Source organism: Acipenser ruthenus, chromosome 33 (genome assembly GCF_902713425.1).
Source record: "Acipenser ruthenus chromosome 33, fAciRut3.2 maternal haplotype, whole genome shotgun sequence".
Classification (NCBI taxonomy): Eukaryota; Metazoa; Chordata; class Actinopteri; order Acipenseriformes; family Acipenseridae; genus Acipenser; species Acipenser ruthenus.
Genome location: NC_081221.1, coordinates 7,738,499 through 7,754,786, shown reverse-complemented (window position 1 = coordinate 7,754,786; position 16,288 = coordinate 7,738,499). Strand labels below are relative to the sequence as shown.

The following is a 16,288-nucleotide window of genomic DNA, read 5'->3' as shown; positions in this document are numbered from 1 at the left end:
CTTTGTTCCAACCTTGTTCTAAATTGTTAACCCCCCCATTCAGTCCCTGATGTAGTTAATTATATCATGTTCCATGTTAAACCTGGAGTGGAATGGCACACTAGGACTTGGGATTGGAAACCTCTGTTGTTAGGGATCTACAGCTGGCCAATCACCAGATTATTTTCCCTGCAACCAAACACAGCAGGTAGGATGTCCCAGATGGAGCATCTGGCTCCCTAATAAAGTACTTACACAAAACCCTGGAAGAAAAATGAACAAATCAAAACCACACTTTCCATGTGCTGGGCCTCAGCCCTGCCACATACTTTCATTACATTTTCAATCAGTTTTACTGTGCTTGGAAGGGAAAAGGGGATTTTTATGAAAAAAGGCCATTTTGGGTTGAATTGTGAGGTTTGATACATAATTTCACATCTTCTTGATTCAGATGTATGCAACAGTCATGTATGTGGACAGTTTCATTTGGATTAGTGGTCCTAAATACGAAATGCCCAAAATGGCCATAATTCACAAGGCACCATTTCTCTTGCAAATACAGTCAAACACTTTTTTAAATTTAGGTACTGTTTAGAAACTTGACAGCTGTTACCACCAGCACACCCCCAAGCCACTCCAGGGAGTAAGTGATAACAAACTCACAGAGAGCGAACCAGGCTGAGGCAGGAGTGGTGTCCCATTTCACACAGGGGGTGGGTATAGGGAAAGAAGCCTCTGGAAATAACCATGGTGCTCCCTGGCATGGCTATAAATGAAAGCAACAGCTGAGTGTGGGCCATCTAAACATAGCAAACCGATAAGAGAGGAGATAGTAAGCGTGGGGAAGCGGGCTGCTATATTCTGTGCAGGATTTTGAAAGGAAAAGAGAGGCCTGGATTTCAGCTGAATTCCAATTTTTTCATCCAAACTTGCTGCTGTTGGATATTAACACAATGCCCAAAATCACCAGGCTGGAAGACAGGTATGTAGAGCAAAACCTGAACCTGCAGACTGGATGGTAATAAAAAGGAGAAGGTAAAACTAAGTTACAGTTTATTTTCAATTTGAAAATGAACATGTATTTTGTTAAGCCATATTACATATAGTGGTAAACTACCTAGAGTGTGAGAATAATTAGGGAAATAATACGAACATTTACATTTTAAAATATTTTAAACAAACATGACAAAGACATTGAAAAGGTCCTCTCAGCAAAACATTTGTCACTGAATTTATTTTCTTTTAAATTCAGCACTATTGAGCGTAAAATGTATTACTAGATGGTTTTTAATATATTATTAAAACTGTAAACGATGTGAAACTTTTCTTTCCATCCTTTGTGTTTTAAGTCAACCAGCACGTGCACTGTGGTTTGACCGTCCAAAGTTTGTGTACGTCAATTTCATTGTAGAAGACAGTAAAGATGTCCAAGTTGATATTCAAGAAACCAAACTCATATTCAGGTGAGTGATTCTCTGTGGGAGTGATTTCATCTACATTCTCAGAATAAATGATTACATGTTTAATCTCCTGTCATGTGTATTCTGTAAGATACTCTATAGTTGTTTCCAGGGATGTTAATAGTTTATAGTTTAACATTTTAAACTTTATCCAAAGGCATATATATATATATATATATATATATATATATATATATATATATATATATATATATATATATATATATATCGATGTTGGCCTTTGAATTAAATAGAAAACCCTTAGTGGGTTCTGCTTAGATGAAATACTGTTTGCTTGCACTACATTATTTACTAGGCTTAACTATTTATCTTTTTTGACCAGAGGGCTGCTTCTGAAAAACTCTTAAGCAAAATTTCTGAAGTGAGGTGGTTTTAGAAATGACCACTTGAATCATGGTTGCGGGGGGGGGGGGACGGACAGGGGGGACAGGGGGGACGGGGGGACAGGGAGGACAGGGGGGGGCAGAAATTACAGCTGCACACACCTCTAAGGTCTTTTAAGAGCAGAAATTAAACCTGTTAAATAACGAGCCGATAAAGAACGATAACAAGATATTAAACAGATAATAGATGATTATGAAAATTCAGAATACATAAATGGGGTTTACTGTACTAAACAGGGGAAGGTAACAATGCTCATTCAAATAACATTCTTTTTTTATTTTTGCAGTTGTAAATCAGCAGATGATACTAATATCTACAACGAGATTCACTTTTATGATAAAGTACAGGCACTGGTACGTATACAACATCTTTCAGCTGACTTTGTAATTATTATCTACCACAGTGTCAAAATAAAATGTGTGCAAGGCAGTGATAAAGCCCAGAACCCAGTGATTAATATACAAAAACAACAAGTTAAATTTATAGAGTACCATACCATTATCCAGACTGCAGATATATATGTCATCTTTTTAAAACTAAACAGGGTCAACAAGCTGCCAGTGTGGCTCCCTTAGGTACTGGTATAATAATGCAGGTCCTCAGATGACTTGGGGGTGTACAGTAGTGGGGTGGACCGTATATATAAATCATATATAAAAGTTTAAAGAAGGCTATCTTTCTAAATGGTAATAGGTCTATAGATTCTTTAGTTTATTCACTTTGTGTCCGCAGGGCCATCACAGGTACATCTCAATAGTACGAGTACCAATGCAAGACTTAAGTAGTCAATACTCAATAAATAAAATAACAATACAACAATAAAATAATTCCAAACAAGTATTATACATCCAAAAATAAATAACATATATTGTATATATAAATATGTTAAAATAATAATAAAAAAAAAAATACTAGTATTCTTTTTTTAAATAGCTTTCATAATCAATGGTGATGACCTTGGATATTGAGTAAAAACATGAACCGAGTCCGGATCATATTTACTGTAAAAACATGAACCGAGTCCTGATTATATTTACTGTAAAAACATGAACCGAGTCCTGATTATATTTACTGTAAAAAGAAATGGCAGCAAAAAACTAAGACACAAGATGTGTTATTCATGGAGGACATCTTTAAATCAAAGTTATGGCATTTTCTCCAGGCTGTTTAGCCAACTTTCAACAGAAAACAACTGTAGACAAGCCTAAAATGATTATTTTCGATAAAATAATCGATATTTTTGGCATTTTGCCACTGTCAGTTGACATCACAGATTTAATTGCGAACCGGTGAGCCTGCTCACCGCAAGCGAGCGTCTGAAACACTATGCAAAACAGCCAGAGTTGTCTGCATTCATGATTATTGTGCTTTTAATCTCACCTCACCGACAGGGGAATGAATCTGTGATGGCTGTGCATCACACAACACTGCCCGTTACACAGGGTAAAGCTATATTTCTGTTTTGTGCCCCTTTCAATTTGTGCATTGCATGTTGAAATATGTTGTTGTTTTTAATATACCGGGAGCACCTCTGTTAATGAGCCCCTATCCTTCTCACAGACATTGTGAGCTGTCCTGAAATGACAAGGAACTGAAAATCTTCTCATGTGTTCTGACAGGATTCCAGAGAGAGGCGTTATGACCGTACAATCAATGTAATGCTGAGGAAAAAGACAGAGAATATGGCGTGGCCTCGTCTGACGAAGGATGCAGGCAAGGTAAAGAGTAACACACAGTAGGGGGCTAGGTGGTTCAATGGGTCAATAAATGTATGCACCATTTTACCTAGGTTTGAATCCAAGCTCAATTCGGACCTCTCATTTTAAGGTAACACAATACAAATTTTAGGCAATTTCCAAACTAGCGGTAGGTGATATTTTCAAGCAATTTTCTGCCCTGCACGAAGTTAAGTAAAAGCAAAACAATCATAATTTTAACAAAATTTGGGAACTTTTGCTTGAGTCACCTGCAACACTTGATATGACTGCTAAATCAATTTTAATACCTATTATGAGCACTTGCAGTATATCACTGACTCCTTTGGGTCTGTGCTTTTTTTGTAATATGCAGATACAGTAGTCTCCGCATATAGGAACACCTCCTAAGAGAACACTTCAGCTTAGGGAACACCCTTGTGGTGAAACTGAATTTTCCCATTGTAAATGCTCCGCCTAAACAAAGGAACAGGAACTTTGCTTAAAAGAATAGCTTTCTGGCACTGATAGCAATTAGTTGCTAACCAATTCAAAACGGTTACAGTACTTTTGTAACCTGATGACTCGAGTCATCATCATCAAACTCAAATGGTTTATTCAAGCTTTTCAAAACTGACTTGTCATTGCGAGAGTAATCTAAGCTGCTGCTGCATTTTTTAACAGGTGCAGAGCAGTGCTGTGTTAATAACCACGGTGCTAGAAAAACAAAGAGTAGACGCACACCCAAGGAGCATAGCCGAGGTGCTGGACAATGGAGCAAAGCTTAAAAGGGAAACCGCACACTCAAACATACTCCTAAAAGTTTTCAAAATTTATTGAGAAAGAAACCAACGTTTCGGCTGCAAAGCCTTGATCAGGGTATGAGAGCCACTAATAGAATGTTTTTTTTTTTTATAGACAAAGTAGCAGATGTTAACAATCAATAAGTTAAGAAGTCACAATCAGTCTACATAATTGTTAGTTGTATAAAGACATCGTAGATTGAAAGTTATTAATTAAAGATAAAATCACTTGGATAATGTTGCGTAATTAATCAATAATAATAATGCAAAAAATAAAGCTAATATATAATCAGTTATACTTTATAATGGATAATTGTAACACCTAATCATTAGCTTTTTTTTTTAAAAAAAACTAAATAAAATTAACAATTTAACAAAAACACAATCTTGTTTATTGAAATTTCTAAGCACATATCTGTAAATTCCCCCAAAAATATATAAAATTAAAATTGATCATAGAAGAAAAGCAATGATAATAATAATAATTTAAAGGAACAGTCTAGATCGAAATCAATACTCATACCATTAGGAATAAGAGTTTTTAGATTATGGATCCAAAAAGCTTCTCTTTTTATGAGAAAAGTATCAAAATCACCACCCCTCCTTGAAAATTCAACCCTTTCTATACCAAAATATCTAAGAGATGAAATCGAGTGTTTGGCTTCTATAAAATGGGCAGCAAATGGATAGGTTTCATTTTTACATCTTATCGTGCTACGATGTTCAGCTATTCTAGTTTTAAGAGCACATTTCGTTTTACCGACATAAGATTTACCGCAAGGGCATTGAATCAAGTATACTCGCGACACCTCTAAAAGTATTAAGTACAGTATCATGCTGAATTGGTCTGTGTGGTCCAGTGGTTAAAGAAAAGGGCTTGTAACCAGGAGGTCCCCGATTCAAATCCCACCTCAGCCACTGACTCACCGTGTGACCCTGAGCAAGTCACTTAACCTCCTTGTGCTCCGTCTTTCGGGTGAGACGTAATTGTAAGTGACTCTGCAGCTGATGCATAGTTCACACACCTGAGTCTCTGTAAGTCGCCTTGGATAAAGGCGTCTGCTAAATAAACAAATAATAATAAAATAATAATAATATTCTGAGATGTGTTTTGATGTTTTATAATATCGAAAATTCACATTTAAAAGTAACATCAATAAGTAATCACATAGACAAAATTCAAAGAACCGATGACGCACGCACATATCTAAAAATAATGCAGCTGCCAATAGTGTTTGATACCTAAAAGATGATCAATGGAATAAAATGGTTAAATGATACTTTAGTGTATGTAGCTATGTTTCCATCAAACTTTTTTATGCACGAAAACTCATGCGTATATAAAAAAAAAAAAAAGCACGACAACTGTGATGAAAACAGGCGAAATTTGGTTAATTCATGCGAGTCAGTCTGTCCGGGCTCACATACAATTGCACCCCCAGAATGCTGGCGGGAGATTGGGGTCTGAATGGCATGACCAAGATTGGTGAAGGCAGATGGATGGTGAAGTTTAATGCAAAGAGATAAATAGGTGTGCATGCCTGAGCGCGTGTGGAGATGGAAAGTGAGTTGAGAGAGAAGACGAAACCAAACAGTGAGTGACAGAGCGACAGGTAGACTGGAATTTAGCACAGGGGGATTTTATTATTTTGTTTTGCTTTGGCTGGTCCATGGCGCACAGTGGTCCTTTATTTTTTTATTTGTCCTAACAAACCACTGAATTTGAGCATGAAACTACTGCCTGTGTGGAGCCTGCTTTCATTTTACACTACATTGGTGTTCAACAGCGGGATTATGGAGCGCACACCAGGTAGAGACAGAGGGAGTTGAAGCAGGAGTGGGCAGAGATGGGAGTTTTGCCACCACTAAGGGGGGAGGAGTTGTGAGTGAGGCTAGAGGAGCTGGCTGCCGAGCTGAGGGTCGTGGGTGGACTAGATACAGGCGCCACAAGGACCGGCAATGGTAAGGGGCCATGTGTCATCTATGTCGGCAGTGACGGCGAGGAGGACGGCCCACTGGAGACATAAGAACATAAGAACATAAGAAAGTTTACAAACGAGAGGAGGCCATTCAGCCCATCTTGCTCGTTTGGTTGTTAGTAGCTTATTGATCCCAGAATCTCATCAAACAGCTTCTTGAAGGATCCCAGGGTATCAGCTTCAACAACATTACATAGACGGCCCAGCGGGAACGACGAAAGCGCCTGTTAAGGCTGAGGTGACTTCACAGCGGGCCAAGGGTGGGGCAGAAACCGCTAGACAGCACTGGGCTGGGACCATCAAACAAGAAGTGGAACCAGGAGCAGGCGCAAAGGATCCTGGGAGTGACTGGAGGACGCACAAACAACAACAACAACAACAACAACAACAAGGCCTACCTCAACATCCCCAAATATGATGGTAAGGTCATTTGGCAAGCTTTTCTAATTGCCTCCGATTGGTTATGCATGAGCAACGTCGGGACTATGGGACACTGAGGGCCTTGTTGACGTGCCAGGTTTGGGAGGGACAGCTAGATAAGCCCCAAGGTTGTTATGATGGGGCCTTGCCCTAGGAGCCTACCAGGCCAAATTCAGAATGGCAGCCTTGGCCAATGGCTGGGACACAGAGGAGAAAGCGGGGCATTTAGTGGTGGTGCTAGAAGCCTGAACTTCCTGCACTACACAAGTGGTCAGCTGGACCTCTGGACCTTGCACTTACAAGGGGACCCGGCCCTGGCCTTAGCCTACCTGGAGCCACCAGCCGATCCCCTGGGGCAGCTGGGCCGCAACTGGGATCCCTTCACCCGCCGCGCACAACCAGACTGAGAAAGGAGGCTACAGGAGCCCCCAAGACAGCTGCCGACGCCTAGCCAGGCACCACAAGGGCCCCTACTTATCCTGACCGGCAGACAAGACCCATGGAGAGAACCAACTTCCACAGTGCCTGCCCAGGGGACCTCATCCCTCCCTCGGGTCCCACACCAGCAGGAGCCATCGACCACGCCTCCTACAGCACCAAAATCCAGTCCTCCTCCAACCAGTCCGCAGTTCCAGTCCCCCCATCGCGAACCCCAGGAGCGGACCCCTCTCTGGCCACAGTAATCCGGAGCAACAGGCCCAGCTGTGGGAACTGTTACTAGCATACTGCCACGGTTTCGCCACCAGCCCTGAAGACATTGGGCGGACACATCTTGTCCAGCACTCTATTGATACGGGGGAGGCCAGGCCCATTAAACTACAGCCCTGCTGCCAGCCGGCGCGACAGGAAGCCACGGAGGAGGACAGCCCCTGGATATCGCCAGTAGCCATGGTTCCAAAAAAAGATGGGAAGTGGTGCTTCTCTGTTGACTACAGACGGCTGAATAAAATGACGAGCAAGGACTCCTACCTCTCCCCTGCATCAACGAGTTCCTGGACCTGGTGGTTCTCCTCGTTAGACCTAAAATGTGGCTACTGGCAAGTGGTCCTCGCCCCGACTGCACGACCAAAGACCGCCTTTTCTACTGGCAGAGGACTCTGGCAGTTTAAAGTGATGCTATTCGGGCTTTGCAAACACACCAGTCACTTTTGAACTAATGGAGAAAATGCTGGTCGGAATGCCCCCCGCAGAATGCCTTGTCTATCTGGACAACCTCCTGAGCCCTGGACGCTCTGAAGAAGGTGCTGCAGCGTGTGACGAGGCGGAGCTCTGGTTAGACCCTGAGAAGTGTCTTTCTGGACCACAAGGTTAGAGGTGACGGCATCAGCACCGAGCCCAGCAAGGTGACTGCCGTCAGAGAGTGGCTCACGTCGATCAACCAGTGCCAACTACCGCCGGTTCATTCAATGCTTTGCCATCATTGCTGCTCCCTTGCACAAGCTCTTGAAGAAGGGAGAGCCATTTGTAAGGAACGACGGCTGGCCTTTGACACCCTGTGGGAGGCCCTAATCCAGTCGCCAGTACACTCCCTCCCGGACCCCAGACTGCCATTCCTGCTCAACACCAATGTCAGTGACGAGGGGATCAGAGTCATGCTGTTGCAAATTGGTCCAGTATGGAAGAGGGTCATCGCCTACTACAGCTGGTTGCTTAGCAAACCTGACCGCCAGTTCTGTGTCACCTGGCGGGAGCAGCTGGCGGTGGTCACAGGGATCTGCCACTTCTGTTACTAGCTCTGTGTGCTCTCGTTCACAGTAAGGACGGATCATGCAGTTCTGCAGTTAGCTCCTGTCGTTCAGGAACTGGAGGGACAGGTCGCCCAGTGGATCAAGCAGCTGCATGCATTCAATTTCTCAATCCAACACAGAGCGGAGAACAGCATGAAAATGCGGATGCCCTGTCCCTGTGACCCTGTGCCAAAGACAGTTACATGCACTGCGACAAGAGGGAGACTCGGGAAGCGGAGCTCATGCTGGCTGGAGTCGAAGAGGACCCAGAGAGAGGGCAGGACCGGGGTCGTCCAGTGCTAGGAGCTGGTGCGAGTGGGGGGGGGGGGGGGGAGGGAGGAATGGAGTGGAAGCGGTGTCAAGAGGAGGACCCAGACCTATAAACCGTCCTCCAATGGCTGGAGGACCAGCAGAGGCCACCTTGCAGGAGGTGACACGACAATTGGCTGCAACACGAGGGTTGTGGGCGCAGTGGACGGGCCTGGCAGTGAAAGTATGTAACAGGGTGACGTGTTACATGTGTGGGTAGTCGCTGGAAAATACTGACAGACACAGAGCATTGGTGTTGATACAACGCTCAGGTATGCAGATTTAATTTTAACACCGAGCTGACACTTGGGTACCAGCAATGGTAGACCTAGTGTCACATTTAATAAAGAAATAAAAACAAAAACAAAAGCTAAAAATAAAAGAAATAAAAGTTTGCCACACAAAAAGACGAGCGCTAGTCCCACTAAAAGGAACATCCTGCTCCAGGAACCTACTACTCTACGGTAACCCTCTCTATACTGTTTTGGAATCCACATCCCCTAAGCTGACCTACATCTGTTGTGTTGTTTCTGAAGTCCTGGTCTCCCAGCGACTCCGGGCCATTCTGACGGTCCTGGCTGGGCAATCTCCTTCACAGGGCCCGCCTTGCAGTTAAAGGGCTCCGTAGTTGTAGTTCCCGCAAAGCGGACGTTTCCCTCCTGATGTAAACAAACACTCTCACTCCAGGCACGCCCCCCCCCAGCTAATCCAGACCTCCCGATCATCTGAGCACAGGGCAAGCCTGCCACTCAACTGGTTGCTTATGCAGCTGATTTTTCACAGGCACACACTTGCGCAGGAACCAGCGACCCGGTTCCCTGTCACAAAGTATTATGTATTTTCTTGTTCTTACTGCATCTTGTAAAGTGCTTTATGATGGTAGTCCACTATGAAAGGCACTATATAAAATAAAGATTGATTGATTGATTGATTGATTGAAAGAGGGCAGGAGAGGTGAGGTGGCAGGTGGTGGTCCCCCAAGCGCTACAACAGGATTTTTACTGGGGACAGTGCCGGAAGGATGTTGAGGACTACTGCCAGCGCTGTGATGTCTATACTGCTCGCAAGGGACCCACAGATCGGTCTCATGACCCCCTCCAGCAGTTCCCTGTCGGCAGACCCATGGAAAGGGTCTTTGAATCCCGAGTGTTTGCAGAGATGTGCTGGTGCCTCGGAATCCACAAGACACGGACCACCCCCTCAAAGTGATGGCCTCGGCGAACGGTTTAACCATACTCTGGCAGTTCAGCTAGCTAGCACCACCGGGACTGGGACACACACATGCCACTGATATTTAGAGGAATTTAGAGGAGGGGGGGGGGGCAATGTAATGACCCACCGATTTGCATCGTCGCAAGACTTACTGACTGTCCCATCCGGAGTCTTGTGGCACACAGACTCCGGGTGGGGCACACTCAACCTGGCAGTCAGCAAAGAGTGGACGTGAGTGGAGACAGGCAAGCAGCCAAACCCACAGACAACCACACGCACACACACTGTTCAGCAATAGACAGAAATACAACTATTTACAAGAAAAGTAATAGCCCCACTTGACGGTACTGCCAGACCCGACGCCACAGTATATTCCGGCTGAAGATCGTGTCAAGAAATTTCCCAAAGAAGCTTTACATGCAGATGGAGATGGAGGTTTTACACATCTTGTAATGTGAGTTTGGAGAAAATACGATCGATTGCTATTTAGCTTCAGAATCACACATTAAACGAAAGGCTACTACAGAGGCTGCTAAACAGAACGTAAAACAAATACTGTAACAGTGTTCAAAAAACAAACTTGAAAATCAGTGCAGACAAAAAGTATTCCTGTTGGTTGTAGCGAAGTTAAATCAGTACTACAGGTACGATCTAGCACAGCCACCTCGCTTCAAACAACCTGCTGCTTACTTTTTAAACGCAGTTAGAATTTTAGACCTGATGACAGAGCTGTATATGTGACAGAGCTGTATATGTGCACGTTAACCATTTTTGGAAAAGCGTTGAAGGTTTGTAGTAAGTTTTATTAAATATATATATTAATTTGGCAAAAAAGCTCCTACAGCAGCACCAAATGGTGGATAGACAAATAGGAAATGTTCTGGAGTTAGAGTCATGTCTTAACACAATCTCTGCTGAAACTGCAGTATAGGGGTGTTGTATTGTAGGCAATCAAGAAACATTGGTAAAAGTACAACAGGTTTATTCAACAAGTAGATAACACTAGCAGTACCTGCTCTTACTCCGTACAGTGTAGAACTCTATCCTTTTTTCACTACTCCCTCTGCTTATATCACTACAGCACAAGCCTAGTCACAGCGACATCTATTGACGCTTTTAAGGTAGAAGACCACAAGGGGTATCCTAATATGTTCTATTTTGCAGCCAGTCTGGTTGTCTGTGGACTTTGATAACTGGAGAGACTGGGAACAAGAGGAGGATGATGGTATGGCAGAGTACGAGAGATACGCTGACGTGAGTCCATTATTGTTACTTTAATGAAAGCTGTACGGTTTAAAAAAATAATTGATATTTACATGTAATTAAAGTAATTGTAGCTTATATATATATATGTCTGAAACATGCAGTTTTAAAAGAAACACTTTTTTTGGTGCCAGATATCATGTTTTAGCATTTGAAAATATTATATCTGATTCTACACTAGGCTAAAGAAATTTCTGTTTGCAAGTCCTGGGTCATTTCTGTCTCCACCACTTCTTTCCTGGCAATAACGAGCTGTTTCCCTTATGACTGATATGCTTTCTGTCAGTAACATGCTTTGATAAAATGACAAAGGAAGTAAAGCAGTAACAGACTTCCTGGAAGGCAGGGTAAGCAAACTGAGAAATTAGTGTAGGGTTATTAGTGTAGTGTAAAATACATGTTTGCTAAAGCACGTGTTTCTTTAAAAATTGCACATTTGAGAACTATGTAGTTAATGGAAGTGCAAAATGGGTAAGATATCTGGAATTCGTTAGCTACAATTACTTTAAAAGTGTTGTTACATACTTGCCAACATTTGGAAACTGTTCAGCGGGACGCTTATCTCCTGGGGGGGGGGGGGTGTTAAACGCATCATACACATGGGAGGAGTCATACGCAAAAAACACTCATTATATTATCATATAATAGACATTATGACAGTAAAAATAGACATAAAGAAGTGTTCTTACCGTTGTATAAGTTAGTGATCAGCAGATGTGTCAGCCGCACGAAGAGCACAGCGTGTGGTTTTCACTAACACTACTGTGCAGACTAAATGATTTTTTTGCTATGTGTAAATATCAGGACTTTCTTCCTATGCATCGGGACGCGGGACATTTGCTAGGAAATCGGGACTGTCCCGACCATATAGGGACTGTTGGCATGTATGTTGTTATATTAAATGCCTGTGTTAAAAAATAGCAGCTCTGTGTTATAGTTCAGTGGTTTTTCCAAACTTGTGGCTGCAAGATGGCTTCAGGAAAGTTTGGGAGCACCTGTTCTAGTCAACTGGATACTAGAGATAGTGGATAAAAAGTAAGGCACAGCTTTTAAGGTGAGGGCGTTTAATTATATATGTAATAATTACATATTACTCAGTTTTGATTAACCCCACAGTTTCAAATACAGACCCTGCCTTCTCCTCTTGTTCAGCTCACACTGAATTCTCTTTTTCACACAGATGTTACAGAGCATGAGTAAAGGTGGGTCTGCTCCCAAAATGGATGACCTTGACGACCTTGATGTAAGTGTCACAAACTACTGGCAGAGTCAACCCTGCAGTGGAAATGCATTTATTCAAGATTGCTTTCATTGTTTTATCTTGAAACTGCATTCTTCGGTTAAACTTATATGAAACTCAGTCAAGTCGACAAACATTACAAAGCGTTAGCATGAGGCAAGTTTCTTAAAGTCTACCTTACAGTTCTGATTGTACTTTCTGATGTTATTAATGAAACAGAGCTCCAGCAAGCTATTAAAGAGTGAACATTTAGAAAATAAGATATCATTTGCAGTACATACAATTAGAGTAAGGTTTTACGCAAGTTTAGAACAACCTGCAAAGTTTACAAGAAAAGCTTCACATTACTTTTGTCCCATGATGTCCGTATCCCAGCGTTGGGAGCGTTCGCCAGGAAAAAATATATTTTCTAAGGATCACAGTGTATCCAGATCATGCTCCCTTCTGCAACAATGCTTGTTTTCTGCTCCCACAATGCACCACCCATTTCAGTAAGAGCCCCAGAATTGTTGCAGGAGGGATCATTACTGGATACACTACAATGTTTAGAAGAAACATTCTCCTGAGTGAAAATTTAAAACAATTAATTCCCTAGTTGATTTACCTATGATGTGTAAATAAAAATATATACGAAAACAATAAGGATTATATTGAAAAAATGTTGCTAAGAGATATAGACCACATTGGATATGGCAAAGATAAAGTAATGTGTTTCTTGCAAACACAACAGGGGGTTCTGCAACATTTTAAGATCCCTTATAGCAAAGTTTTAACATAATGTATTGCAGGTAACTCTTATGCAGCTGGTTTCACAGACCCCAATTAGCACTAATCTTGGACTGCCTTACCTAAAATAAAATTGAGAAAGGAGTCAGATATGTTTAACCAAAACTGAATTTGGTTTAGCACACATGTCGATTTAAGGTTAGTGAATCTGACAAACCCCAGTTCTGATACGTCAGTGTTTATCCTGCAAGGGAACAAACAGCTGCACACCTTTCACAGTTCACAGCACACAGGCCTAATTACTATCCAAGTATCACTTCACCAGTCGGCTCAAATAAATGTCACCCATGTCAACAAAGCTGATGGTATAAAAATCCAGTGTCAGACAGAGTAACTTACTGTCTTTACCAGCACCTGCTGTATTAATAGAAGCTTGTGGTTTTAATACAGATGGTCTGATTAACCCCTCTATTGAAATAAGGTAAAATCAATGGCAGTTAGGGTTGATTGCATCAACCACCAGCATGTATCCTGTTGTAGTTTGAACATACGGTCTGTTCTACTGAATCTCATCCCTTGCTAGCACATTTGCCCCACCTAATTGAATCGTGTTATGTAATCGAAACATAGCATTGTTATATATTTGCAACAATTCTGCTTTAATTCAGGCACTCAAGTACTAATAACATGTTTTTAATACTTAGATTTTCTTTCTCAACAGGATGACTGAGACAACAAGGAGAATGACGATAGCTCCACCATCACCTATCATCCTAAGAATCATTAAGCATCCCTGCGAGGGGAGCATGTATGAGTTTGCAAATCTGCCTCACCTGCTCTTAAAAAAATGTTCCCATAGTAAAGTGTAATAAAGCACAGTGAAAGCAAGGTAGGGCATAGGGCTTCTGATTTTCGGTTTTAACTTTCCTGATTTGTATCAATCATTGATTCATTTTGAATACTTTAAACCCACCCCAAATATTGAGTGGCAGCACATTCCTACGTTTCTATTGGAAGGATTGTACACGCTTGCAAGATTTAAAATGAGATAACAATTAGGAGGAGGATAGTTCTTGCTTGCAAGATTTAAAATGAGATAACAATTAGGAGGAGGATAGTTCTTGCTTGCAAGATTTAAAATGAGTTAATTAAAAAATTCCTCAGCACACAAAAACCCCAGAAGAATATGTTCCTTGACCACAAAAATGTAATTGTGGAAGACAGCAAAGGAAAGAAGGTACAAGTGTACAAGTACTGTTGAGTTACTATACAGATTGTGACAGAAAGAAACGCCCAAGATATTTTGAAAAGTGACCCAAAACAATAATTTCATACAGTATATGAAAACATTTCGAGGTATCTACATAAAACTCAAAAACTAAACACAGAAAAAATGAATTAATAAACACTGAAAAACAGAAGCCCTAACCATAGGTAAGCACTGTAAGTTTTTGCCACTGATCAACACAAAAAAAGTCCAAAATGTCAACGTGAAAAATAAAATCTACAAATTGTTCTAAATTAATTACAAATACAAAACAGAAAATAATTGATTGTATAAGTATTCGCCCCCTTGAGTCAATATTTGGTAGAGGCACATTTGGCAGCAATTACAGCCATGAGTCTATTTGGATAAGTCTCTACCAGCTTTGCACATCTGGGCACTCCAATTTTTGCCCATTCTTCTTTGCAAAATTGCTCAAGCTCCGTCAAGTTGGATGGGGACCTTTGGTGAACAGCAATTTTCAACTCTTTCCACATATTCTCAATTCGATTGAGGTCCGGGCTTTGACTGAGCCACTCCAGGACATTGATCTTTTTGTTTTTATGCCACTCCAATGTGGCTTTGACTGTATGTTTGGGGTCATTGTCCTGCTGGAAGACGAATCTTCTCAGGTCTCTTGCAGACTTCAGCAGGTTTTCCTACAGGATTTCTCTGTACTTTGCTGCATCCATTTTGTCCTCTATCTTCACAAGCTTTCCAGGCCCTGACGCAGAAAAGCATCCCCATAGCATGATGCTGCCACCACCATGCTTCACGGTAGGGATAGTGTTCTCAGGATGATGTGCGGTGTTAGGCTTGCGCCAAACATAGTGCTTAGCGTTAAGGCCAAAAAGCTCTATTTTGGTCTCATCAGAGAATCTCCCACATGCCTTCTGGCAAACTCTAGCCGAAATTTGATGTGAGTTTTTTTCAACAATGGCTTTCTTTTTGCCACTCTCCCATAAAGGGAAACCGCCAAAATTAGATAAAAATGCAATTAAATTAAAACAGTACAAAATTACCTTGGTAAGCTACTACTGTACTACTGCTAATATCTCAACCCATTTCTGCTGGCAGCTTAATATTTCAGTGTTATAGAGATTTATAATCTAACAGCACCTTTCACTTTCACCTGTGACCTACGATGGCCACATTATTGGGCTCATGTGACGTAACACTTTGAAATCTCAGCGTCATAGTCAATACAAATAATATTCTGTGATTCCCTAGGTCAGGTTTGATTGTACAAGAACAATAAAACTTTTCAATAAAATTCTGTGATTCCCCAGGTCAGGTTTGATTGTACAAGAACAATAAACCTTTTAAACTAGTTGTTTTGCAAAGCTGCCACCTCCAGCACAGTGTCACAGACTCATATCGCTGTATTTGGATTTAACACCATCTAAATCAACTGATTAAACCCCATTTTGTGCAGACTTCATTTCACTGTGTTTTACTCTATGTATGTAGCATGCCAATACAGGGTGGCAGCACAGTATTAAGATCCGCCAGTGTTTAGATTATTAAAATAGAGTTGTAATTTTTGTTTCTTACTTTTTTCTTTTAAAACTTCCTTTTAAAACTTTCAGGAAATAACACCAACAATGACAAACCAGAGAAGAAACCACCAGTTCAGAACTGCTCAATTATCAGCCCTGTGTTTTATATGGGTTTCAAAACTGTTTTGTTACGACACATTTGTTGGATGAAATGTGTTACACACATCTTACAACTACCAAGTAGTAAACTGTGTTGTGTAAATTGTTTTCTAGAATATTTGCTATTTATTAAAACAAGCTAAAACCTG

The 16,288-nt window shown here is 41.5% G+C and overlaps 1 protein-coding gene across 1 annotated transcript; it reads left to right on the top strand.

Moving 5' to 3' along the window:
• Positions 1–757: 757 nt before the first annotated feature.
• On the top strand, positions 758–16,288 carry ptges3l (prostaglandin E synthase 3 like). The gene is made up of 7 exons (XM_034055838.3): positions 758–961; positions 1,329–1,442; positions 2,131–2,197; positions 3,464–3,562; positions 11,153–11,242; positions 12,432–12,494; positions 13,939–16,288. The coding sequence occupies exons 1-7, from the start codon at positions 933–935 to the stop codon at positions 13,945–13,947; spliced, it is 471 nt and encodes a 156-aa protein (XP_033911729.3). The 5' UTR covers positions 758–932; the 3' UTR covers positions 13,948–16,288.

Excerpts from the sequence above, each read along its gene's own strand:
- ptges3l (XM_034055838.3), top strand. The coding sequence starts at position 933 with ATGCCCAAAATCACCAGGCTGGAAGACAG. Across the intron at positions 962-1,328 it reads ATCACCAGGCTGGAAGACAG|TCAACCAGCACGTGCACTGT; the intron begins GTATGTAGAGCA and ends TTGTGTTTTAAG. Across the intron at positions 2,198-3,463 it reads ATGATAAAGTACAGGCACTG|GATTCCAGAGAGAGGCGTTA; the intron begins GTACGTATACAA and ends GTGTTCTGACAG.